Source organism: Amphibalanus amphitrite, unplaced genomic scaffold, assembly GCF_019059575.1.
Source record: "Amphibalanus amphitrite isolate SeventyFive unplaced genomic scaffold, NRLGWU_Aamphi_draft 000037F_arrow, whole genome shotgun sequence".
Lineage (NCBI taxonomy): Eukaryota > Metazoa > Arthropoda > Thecostraca > Balanomorpha > Balanidae > Amphibalanus > Amphibalanus amphitrite.
The window spans coordinates 655807-667196 of record NW_024881533.1 but is presented as its reverse complement, the minus strand read 5'-3'; the positions used below and the strand labels follow the sequence as shown (position 1 = coordinate 667196).

General features: G+C 50.2%; 1 protein-coding gene across 1 annotated transcript; it reads right to left on the bottom strand.

Annotated features, from left to right (window-relative positions):
• On the bottom strand, positions 1–8817 carry LOC122372628. Its single transcript, XM_043350074.1, has 4 exons — positions 8423–8817; positions 5952–6098; positions 2074–2209; positions 1–1397 (listed from the first exon to the last, which is right to left on the bottom strand). The coding sequence occupies exons 1-4, from the start codon at positions 8628–8630 to the stop codon at positions 1211–1213; spliced, it is 678 nt and encodes a 225-aa protein (XP_043206009.1). The 5' UTR covers positions 8631–8817; the 3' UTR covers positions 1–1210.
• Positions 8818–11390: the final 2573 nt, after the last annotated feature.

The following is an 11390-nucleotide window of genomic DNA, read 5'->3' as shown; positions in this document are numbered from 1 at the left end:
TAAAATTGTCATTTTTATTTGGCCAATCGGTACAAAGTCATCGCCTGGAACACACTAGACATTCCTCATCATTAACCTAAATGGGCAATATGATACAATGTGTGCATGATCCAAGTGATCTGCATCCATCCATGCCCACAAAGCAACACGAGCTAACATCCACGCATAGATTCAATAAATCAAGCAAGATTGGTTTATTCCGCGTATTTTTGGCCCCTGCTTGTCAATAGTTAGGAAAAGCTTCGCGGTGTGCGCGAAAGATGAGTCGACACCACATTCGCTCATTCTCAGGCGCGCGTACTGACATACACAGGACAAAAGTGACTCGGCGATACTCTGCGACGGTTTGACTAGATGTCGGAAGGCTGAGCAGAAAAGGTATCCACTCTCATCCCACACTTTCGATATCGGCACAATATTTCACCAATTTTACAACTACATTTCGGCCTGCTCATGTGAAACCGGATATTGACAATATGAATTTTGGATAGCACATAAACGTATGACGGGCTCATGTCAATAGTCATATCATGTCATGCTAATCATTCGTTGTTGCAATGGCTGACAGTTGACTCGTTCGTAATGGCGTAAAAAACGTTTTGAAAATAATTGCTGCCAATTCTTAAAAGCCATGCTTTCGATTAATATAAGTTGTGCAATCTGAGAAAATAATTACTTTCGCAACACTTTTATTACCTATACTAGCTATCGATAAAAAAATCAAAATGACACGATATTTGACGTTTGATCGAAATCCTTTTCGAAAAAGGTCACATGTTCATTCTTCATAGTGTTCTCACATGAGCATGAGTGCTGGCTCATTATTAAATATCGGTCGTCCTTTTACATCCGAATCTCTTCCTTGATTTATAATCAACTACCAGCAAAGTTCAGCTCCCTCCTACTAATTTTCGTCCTCCACATATTTTGTCCGCAAGTTCCAGGGAGCTGAAGGCTGCCCAGTGAATGGATGTTAAATTTTGTCCTGTGGTGAGCTGAGAGCTCCAACTAAAGACGCTGAATTTAGTTTCAGCATTACACTGCTGAATCAGTAATCAGTCTACTTATTCTCAATTAGTCGAGCCACCATTTCACCATTAGTTCACACCATTTGGTGAATATCACAGGAATATTGTGCAATGTGCATGGTTTGTGCGCACCGTGACCCAGCGTTCTGTCAGGCAGTCCGTCCAGCCCACCGAGGGGCCGCTCACGCCAGCGCGCTTTTGGAGCTGTTGAGCGCCTCCATGAGCAGCAGCATCTCCTCGCGGCTGAACGGACACGAGCTGAACATCTCGTGGCAGCCGGAGGCGGTCGAGTCGCGCATCAGACGGCCCATGTGCGCCGCGTACGTGTACTGGTAGGCGCGGCTGGCCGGCGGCTCCAGCTGGAACCGTCTGCGGGGCGGCACGATACTGGGCGTCAGCACTCGGCACGGGAATTGTGCAGAGGGTGAGACAGCAGTGTGTGTAAACGGCTCCCGACAGCATAAACGTCAATAGGTACTAAAATGTACAGTCTACTGTTCTGAACCCCCGACACGGACGCAGAAACAGCGCCCCGCGAGTACCAGTGAGCCACCCGGTGGGCCAGGAGGAGCACATAGAGGTCGCCAGTCTTCACCCCGACTGCCACAGATATGCCGAAGTGTCTGACCTTCCATGCGCCAACAGCATAACACTGTGTGTAGAGTCATGTTGCAATGCATACGTATAGGTATGCATGCATGAGGAGTGAGTGGACCTGAGAACTCTAAGGTGGACCCGAAGTGAGTTGCTAGTTGCTACTCGACGCCCCCCCCCCCCCCCAAAGCGATACCGGATTGCCCAGACATGTCACCCTCACCTCACCTCACCTCAACTCACCTTAGTCACTTTTGGTGTTGATAGGGATCTATCGGCAAACCATCGACCCTGACCACTATCCCCAACCGAAACCTATCAACCATCAGTCATTAGTTGCCCTCCCCTTCAATCGCAATAGTGTAACTCTAGCTGGATAATGAGTAATGCAGTGTTGCTAGGGTGCGCAGAACATGTTTCCTATTGGCGCGCCCCTCGAAACCTCTCTTACTTCAGCATGTTGGCGATATTCTTCTCGATGTCGCCGGCGGTGGCCAGCTCGTGTTCCGGCAGCATGTGCACCTCGCAGATGAAGCGCTGGATACAGGTGGGTTTGCTCCCCCTCAACGTGTCAGCGTTGCCCAGAGCTGAAAGAAGACGGACACCGAGTCGTCAGACGAGTGTGGGAAGGACAGTGGGCAGCATTCTAACCAGATCCTATCGTAGTTTGTGGTAACGTGCATTTTCGGGTACTTTTAGGGCGATAGCCGACCTAATGCAAACCCACACCAGATACGATGTCTTGTCTGCACTGTCGACATAGTCGATCCCCGGCCGGGACCCAAAACTATTGCGCTTAGGAAGAGCAGCGAGTTGCGATTACCTACCCGTCGTTGATCTGTAAGGAAATTCAATGCTTACATTTGAGTTCATTATCCTTAATTCCATAGGCGTAGGAACAGGGGGGGCCGGGGGGCCATGGCCCCCCCACTTTTTAGCCATTTTTTAAAGCAAAATCTTTATTTTTTATTTAAATACAAAACTAAGAGCAGGAAATGATTCAGCAAGGTGAGATGAGCACAAAACTGCAAAGAATTTCTTCATAGGGGTATTGGGGCTCCCACAAAGTGACATTGAAGTTTCGCTGGCCCCCCCCACTTTTCGTGAGGTTCCTACGCCCATGCTTAATTCACGTTTAATTTGAAACATTGATCAGGTACAATTATGTGTAATGCGTAACTATACATGATTTTGTCCTAAAGCTCTTAACTTCTTCACCTACAATCGCCAACCCGGCAGTCCCTCATAAAAAATTCTAGGCCTGCGGTTCATTGAGTCGGTAACAAGTCACCAATCGGTCGCCGCGCTAGTCGCGCACCCTGTGCTCCCGCCTGACATGTTCCCCGGCCCATACAGCCCCTGAACCGGGCGTCCGTAGCAGCTGTGTCCTGCCACAGCGCGCTATAAAAACCGCCCCTGTCCGCCTCCATGCACCATCTCACAATGGCTCTGCTGGTGTTCATCTGTCTGACTGTCGGCATCGCCGCCTCGGCCCCGCCGTCCTCTGCTGCCAGCGTACCTCTCCGGCAGGAAGAGCCGGTCGAGAAACATGTCTGTCCGGAACTGGCGGGCGCGCCTGGCGCCCACAGGCTGAGTAGAGAGGCGAAACATATTTGCCCGTCGCAAGAGGACGTCATCTTTCCGAAACCCAAAGCTGATGCGACAGCTGCTGCCTTCAAGCTTTGTGGAAATCTTGAGGATGAGTCGAAGACCTCCAGATTGTCTCATGGGAAATACGTTCTTCAATCACCCAACTATCCTGTAAACTATTCGGCCAAGACCAACATTTCCTGGAGCTTCACAGCTGATGCAGGTAACATCATCAGCATCGTCTGCTCTGATTTCGACATTGAAGGTGTCAATGGCTATTGCATGTATGACTGGCTGGATATCAACGGCAAGCATTTCTGCGGAAAGAATGCCGCTGTCAGCGTATCTGCGGAGTCACTCAACGTCCAGTTTATATCCGACCAGTCCGTGAACAAAAAGGGCTTTAGCTGCAACATCGTCGTCATGGGCGTTCCCTCGCCTGGAGGTGACTCCGACGGCAACTGCACCTGCGGACAGGTCAACCGCGCGGTCCGCATCGTCGGCGGCACGGAGACAGAGGAGAACGAGTACCCCTGGCAGGCGGGCGTCTGGCCCGAGTTCGGAGACCGCGTCTTCATATGCGGAGGCTCGGTCATCAACAACAAGTACGTCCTGACGGCGGCCCATTGCGTGGAAAATAACCCAACCGAGGTGACGGTGAGGCTCGGCAACGTACGCCGAAACCCGACGTCCAGTGAGGAGGTCTTCAGAGTCTCCCTCATCCTCGTCCACCCGCAGCGGAACGAAGAAACGTCCCTCTACGACTTCGCACTGTTGCGGCTGGATCGTCCGATTTCGTTCAGCAGCCACATCAGTCCCGTGTGCCTGCCGGCGTCGGGGGAAACGTACGCGGGTCTCATGGCAACCGCAACAGGGCTCGGCGATCTGTCCAACAGCGGGCCGCTAGCCGATGCTATGATGGAAGTCGACCTGCCCATCCTGAGCCCTGACGCCTGTGCGGCCTTCATGGCTCGCGTGGGCCTCTCGTACGACGGCTCGGCGATGGTGTGCGCCGGGGGGACGGCCGGGAAGGACACCTGTGCCGGGGACAGCGGCGGCCCGCTGGTGGTCGACGTCGGAGGCCGGTACGTCCTGGTCGGGGTCACGTCGTTCGGCGTGGGCGAGTGCGCCACAACTCGACCAGCGCTGTACGCGCGCGTCACCGGGGTGCTGGACTGGATCAGCGAGAGCACGGCCGACAGCACCTACTGCTCCTAGACGCTCCTCGGAACTGACCGGCAGAACAGGATCGACCAGCTGATCAGCGGACCGTGTGAAGTGTGCTTTTCTCCGCGTGGGATACTGCTATTACTGAATGTCTTAGCTGATAATGTTTTTGGGAGACTACGTTATAGGTACGTATGTATACCTAACTGATAAGTAGGAATGGTGTTTCTAAAGAAATGTAGTCCATTTATCGGGGTCTAATATACTTTGAAGCATTTGAAGTTGTATGGTATCTGATAGGTTCACATTTTTCTGTTATCTTCTTGAATGCCATTCTTTGTTCAACATATCAAAGCATGTTAGCGCGACTTTGTTCTGGAATGCAAGTTTTGTAAAATTGATGGTGGGATCACGTTGTCGATACAGACCATTGCAAGACCGTGGGACGAGAGGATAAGGAAGAGATTCGGACTAATGCGACTGTCGGCCACGCCACCGCAGTTGAGCCAACTCGTGGTACAGGCCCATCCCGTCCCATGGGGTGGCCACTGGCCTCAGTGGCGCGGGAACCGGAGGGGGGGGGGGGGGCTCGTAATGTATTTGAGCCCCCCAGCTGGAGGAATCGAAATCGGAAATCTACCAACATAATTTCATAGATTCATACATAGGCGCGGGAACCGCGGGAGGGGGCAGTGGGGGAAGCTTGCCCCCACAGCTCCGAGGTCGTGGGGGCGGTGCCCAACTTTTCATGAGGTCAGGAACCGTTGTGGCAGCTTGTCCTCCCCAAATTATGGGTTGTGGGTCACAAAGGAAGAAAGCATGTAAGTGAAAAATCCACCTCTTTCACTGGCTCGGCAACTCATTTGGCAGATTAAAACCTTTATTCCAGGTTGCCAAAACGGTAGTTTCTTCACTGAGCTTAGACGGAATAGGTGCCTGACTTTTTGCAAATATTTTCGTTTTTTTAAGGCCAAGGTCTGAAAAATAAGTGGCCTAAAACCGGTGAGAAAGCTAGATTTGGGGGTACCCTAGGTTGATCTCTTTTATAGTTCAGCCCCCCCCCCCCCCCAGTCTGGAATAAGTTCCCGCGCCACTGAGTCTGGCCTGTCCCAAAAAGGCAGACCAACCAGCTGCGCAAGCGGTTCATAGTGTAGGTTTACCTAAAGGCATAGGTACTGATTGTGGTTCTGGCCGTCTGATGGTGGTGACCACCCGCCTGGAGTAATAGGGGTGTGTGATCAATGATGAGGTGGGACCCAGAGAATGGTGAAGACGAATGTCCCGGCTTCTCGGAGGCCAGACAGCCCGTCAACAATATGCGGGCATGGAAATATCGCTCAAAATGGCATTACACAAAATATCTCACAACTCGCGATATCAAGGCGGTGGGCAGTTTCCAGCGCGCAAGAAAACAAAACATCAGGCTCGCCCTGTCAGGTCATTAAAAACGAGCGATATAACTACGCAGCGGGCCTAAGTCGCATGCCAGCACGCAGGCACGGATTAGCTACTATTCAGCGGCTCAGCGGCGCTGATGATGCCTGTCCGACGGCAGCCGGCTGCGGCACTGACCGTGTCTGTTGGCGCGCCGCCGGTCCTTGAGCAGCCGGTACAGCTGCACCGTGGTCTCGATGTCGCGCTGGGTCGGAGTGGCCCGCTCCTCGCCGTCCACCGAGGTCATCCCCACCCGGGTCGGAGGAGGCGTGGCCGGGTGGGGCCCTGGGGACAAACAGGACGCGCTCACCTCAGGTCATAGGTATCACGGTCTCATCAAGTAAAATGGAAAGTAGTGTCGATATAAAAGTCTTCGCTGTGGTGTATTTACAACGACATTGCTTATAAAGTACCCATATAACTATAACAGCTTTAGGTGGGTGTTGCCCAGTGTCTACATTCATAAACATCGTGAAGAGCTTGTTGTGCTTTAACCCGCGCGGGGCTGGGGGGGTAAATTTTACCCCCCCTCGCGAATTTTTGCAATATCTCAAAAACGGTGGCGTGCTGCGCCGCCAAACTTTAAGCACCTTTTCTTACATCAATTTGACACGTTCCCTGAAAATTTGAGCGAAATCCGTCGGAAATTTTTTGAGAAATTGACGTTTTAGTGACGTCATGTTCGCCATTTTCGCCTCAAAAACGGCAAAATTTCAAACGCCGCTAACATCTTCATTTTTAAAGGAATCAAGACGTAACAAAAAAGGTTATACGTAATTCTACTTTGTCTATCAAATGGCTATCTCGGTTTTGTGAAAATTTTGGATTTTGGCCCAATTTGTTTTTTCAAAAAACTGACTTTTTTGGGAAAATAATTATAAAATCCAAAATTTTGAGTGTATCGAAAAAACCGGAATATATGTCAGAGAAGTGGTCTATGTGCACCTACATACCAATTTTTAGAAGAATCGGTTTTAAAATGTGGGAGTTATTCAAGATTTTATGACGTCACGACACAGAAAAATTTTGAAAAATGATTTTTTTGGAAGTTCTAGACCTCGTACGGAAACAAAAATAGCACCATTCGATTCGCCGTGAAAAACTGCATCAGATAGACACCTTTTTAGGCCTTAACAACCAGCTTCAAAATTTGACCTCACTTGACCTGACCTTGACCTGAAATTCATCCAGAGGTGGTCCATATCACTTATTGAGTGTGCCTATTGAATTCTATGAGTAAAATGAGTCATAAAACATGTGTCGCACATGCCCTTTTCTATATTTTGTTTTTTGGTGACCTGACCTGACCTGACCTTGACCTTCACCTCTGAATGATATTGTATGCAACGAATATTGTCTTGGTAGCCTAAGAACACGTTTTGGGCAATCAGTCTCAGTCGATGACTCCATTCTTCGGCAACTACGGTGCAAGGCCGATACTGTAGAAACTTGCAATTTGTACCCTTGACCTGACCTTGACCTTGACCTCAAACTTTAAATTAAGTACATGTTTTTAGTTGTTCGTGATGAGATCTTTCGATTGGCGTTTGATTTTTCCAAATCGGACCATTAGTTCGGGAGATAACAGGGGTGGGGGTAAAATTTACCCCCCCCCCCCCAGCCCCGCGCGTTCGGCTGGAGACCCCAGCCCCGCGCGGGTTAAAAACTGAACATCAGCCCTGATCATCGATCAGCCCTTGGAACAATCGACGCTTCCTTATTTTCACACCGCCTTCTGAGCGACTGTGGTAGTGGTTCCAGTTCTGACAGCTCCTGGCGCGCAGCCGCAGCCACTCGTTCGCGGAACAGATATAATCCCGATGATGAGGAAAATCCGGCGTCTATTGTCGGCGAAACGTGTTTCCTCCGAGGTCACGGCTGGTCGGCACGCGGTGCAGGTGCCGGGGAACCGGCGCGGCGGTGACCACACCAGCCAGAACCGGGAACCTGGCGCGTGGTCTTAGCTAAACCACTAGAGTGGTGGAAGTGGCAAAATAATCACAGCGATTGTAAGCACATAGGTACCGCTACAAGATATGCAGCCCGTCTAACACTTCCTATACCAATAAAGGTCAAGGATTCACCTATTTCATTTTGTGTTTTCGTGCCCCATTATAGGCGACCCCTTACATTAACAAGGGCAAGGGTAAACAATAACCTCAATCATTTTCACTTATTCCCTGGGTAAGACGTACTCGTACTCGTACAGATGCAAAGTAAGGTATGTACCTACAAATACTTTGGGTGGCGCATCAGATATGAAACCCTAGCTGGCTGTTTGTCAAAGCTTGTGAACCGTGTAATGGAATGCCCGCGCGGCTATGTCAACATGCTGTTGTAGTGGGCAAATTATGTTGGCTACTTATGGCGCATCATCAGCACGTCTTTGTGGTGGGGCGGCGCCGTTCTGCCCATACGGTGACCTTGAGGGCTGTGAGCATCGCCGTTTGTGGGAACAACGCCAGCTCCTGCGAGCAATAAGAAGGTCGCTCAAGTCTAACCAATTAACAACGACGTCTTTGAGGCGAAAAACTGAATGTGCATTCTATCCATACCTGTAGCATGCATGTACATTGTGCATTGTGCAATGTGCACGCTCATGTACTCACTGAGGGGCAGGTCCTCGGCTGGCTCCTGGTCATACTCCTCGGGCAGTTGGAGCGGCTGCGTCCTCTCGGGTTCTGTTCTCTTCCGCTGCCCACTGTGCACCTCCGGCACCACCCAGGAGCCGACCAGGCCCTCCAGGAGCCACCCGGAGCAGAGCGCGGGCAGCACCGCAGCCAGCAGCAGCACCGTCACCGCAGCACACCGCGCCATCCCACCGAACGCCGGCAGGACAAACCACCGACACGGCCCGAACACCGACTGCACCCACACAGCACGTATGGCACGTGTCCCGCCCAGTACGTGTGGCACGTGTCGCGCGCCCGTGCGCCGAGCGAGCAGTGACTGGCGGCGGTCCACGGCCCACAGCCCGCGGCCAGTGCAGCCTCACGGCCGGCGTGGCGTAAAAAAGTGAAAGTGGCCGAGGTTACGTAGCCGGGCGGCCTTGAAGCAGCGCCCGACCGCCGCGTGGTATGAGTGTCTGCTAAACAGATGCTGCTCTCACCTACCTGGTGCAGACGCGCCACCAATGTCAAGGTCACCATGCCGACAGCATGTCCGTTGTAGTCGGTCTATACGAAACCTCCGTTACCTGATTTTTTATTAATGTCAGCGGCGGCACCCTTTACAATTTAGTTAGAAATGTTCCCCCAAATTTTCGGGTGATGAAATATACGAATACTAGTTACATATTTCTCAGTCACTTTTCAGTCCAGTAAAGCATTCAAACAGGCAGGCTCGGAGAGAGGGGGAATGAGACAATAATGTCACACTCTCAGAAAATCTTTGGTTTATGGACGCATTCCGCTTTCCGGTATTTGGGGATGGCTCACTGTTTTATTTTGATAATTGCTGTCTTCCATTTCTACTTCCGCGATGTCTCACATATCAGCATTGTACCATTAAATGGTATGAGGCAGCGCAATTTAGACAAAAGCGGAAAAGCCTTGTGATGTGCATTATGTGATTGGAAGCCGGTATCGACTCCCATCTATAAATACATACACGATAATGTAGGAATGCGATCCTAGCACATATGCCGTGGTGACTGAGCGGGACGTGTGTCGCTGAGTAATTTGACTCACCGTTTGTCAGTGAGTTGCTGTCGCTCTGCATGTTTGTCAGTGAGTTGTCGCTGTGAACGGTTGTCAGTGAGTGGCTGTCGTTGTCGCTGTGAAGTGTGAACGTTTGTCAGTGAGTGGCTGTTGCTGTGAACGTTTGTCAGTCAGTGGCTGTCGCTGTGAACGTTTGTCAGTGAGTGGCTGTTGCTGTGAACGTTTGTCAGTGAGTGGCTGTCGCTGTGAACGTTTGTCAGTGAGTGGCTGTCGCTGTGAACGTTTGTCAGTCAGTGGCTGTCGCTGTGAACGTTTGTCAGTGAGTGGCTGTCGCTGCGAACGTTTGTCAGTGAGTGACTGTCGCTGTGAACGTTTGTCAGTCAGTGGCTGTCGCTGTGAACGTTTGTCAGTGAGTGGCTGTTGCTGTGAACGTTTGTCAGTGAGTGGCTGTTGCTGTGAACGTTTGTCAGTGAGTGGCTGTCGCTGTGAACGTTTGTCAGTCAGTGGCTGCCGCTGTGAACGTTTGTCAATCAGTGGCTGTCGCTGTGAACGTTTGTCAGTCAGTGGCTGTCGCTGTGAACGTTTGTCAGTCAGTGGCTGTCGCTGTGAACGTTTGCCAGTGAGTGGCTGTCGCTGTGAACGTTTGTCAGTGAGTGGCTGTCGCTGTGAACGTTTGTCAGTCAGTGGCTGTCGCTGTGAACGTTTGTCAATCAGTGGCTGTCGCTGTGAACGTTTGGCAGTCAGTGGCTGTCGCTGTGAACGTTTGTCAGCCAGTGGCTGTCGCTGTGAACGTTTGTCAGTCAGTGGCTGTCGCTGTGAACGTTTGTCAGTGAATGGCTGTTGCTGTGAACGTTTGTCAGTGAGTGGCTGTCGCTGTGAACGTTTGTCAGTTAGTGGCTGTCGCTGTGAACGTTTGTCAGTGAGTGGCTGTTGCTGTGAACGTTTGTCAGTGAGTGGCTGTTGCTGTGAACGTTTGTCAGTGAGTGGCTGTTGCTGTGAACGTTTGTCAGTCAGTGGCTGTCGCTGTGAACGTTTGTCAGTCAGTGGCTGTCGCTGTGAAAGTTTGTCAGTCAGTGGCTGTCGCTGTGAACGTTTGTCAGTCAGTGGCTGTCGCTGTGAACGTTTGTCAGTCAGTGGCATTTGCTGTGAACGTTTGTCAGTGAGTGGCTGTTGCTGTGAACGTTTGTCAGTGAGTGGCTGTCGCTGTGAACGTTTGTCAGTGAGTGGCTGTCGACTGACACTGTGAGCATTTGCCAGTTGTCACCACACAAAGCCGGGTGGATTCGGAACAGAAATGGATGAATGTGGCTGGAGACATTTCAACATCTGGAAAATTCGTTTTAATTGCTAGATTATAGTATGGGGCATTCCACGTAAAATCGAACAAAAATCGGCTGTTTTGCACCTTACCATCAGCGATTTCATTATAAATTTGTGAGCGAGTTCCTGTGTCGCCCCGGACATTACATTTATGTTTTTTGCACATTCTGACCACAGGTCTTCTAAATATAGGGCATCAAATTTTTACAAAATGTTGCATCTTTATATTTTTGAACGACCATAACTTTGGTTGTACTTGTTTGATTTGAATGAAATAAACCTTACTGTTAAGGTAATTTCTTAAGCATTTGTTTAGAATTGCACCTACTTAGATATATGACCTTGAAATTTGCTTAACTCTGTTCTTAAGCACAAAAATTGAAATAGCAAAAAACACGTCACCTTCGATTTGGCTCATTTTCATATATTTCATTGCCTACCATATTCATAACAACCTGTGAAAAAATTAGAGTGGGCCATTCATAAGTTTTGAAGAAAATGGCACATATGCAAACGTATGTTAGCACTCGCAGTGGAGGGGGAAGAGCGAATTTCGCGCCACCCCTCCTGTTTTTCGCCAATATCTCACAATATTAAT

What these genes read in the sequence shown, in the direction of transcription:
- LOC122372628 (XM_043350074.1), bottom strand. Translation starts at nt 8,630, where the DNA reads ATGGCGCGGTGTGCTGCGGTGACGGTGCTGCTGCTGGCTGCGGTGCTG. An exon ending in GCGGCGCGCCAACAGACACG is followed by an intron (nt 2,210 to 5,951) that starts GTCAGTGCCGCA and finishes GTCTTCTTTCAG; the next exon opens with CTCTGGGCAACGCTGACACG. An exon ending in AATATCGCCAACATGCTGAA is followed by an intron (nt 1,398 to 2,073) that starts GTAAGAGAGGTT and finishes GCCGCCCCGCAG; the next exon opens with ACGGTTCCAGCTGGAGCCGC.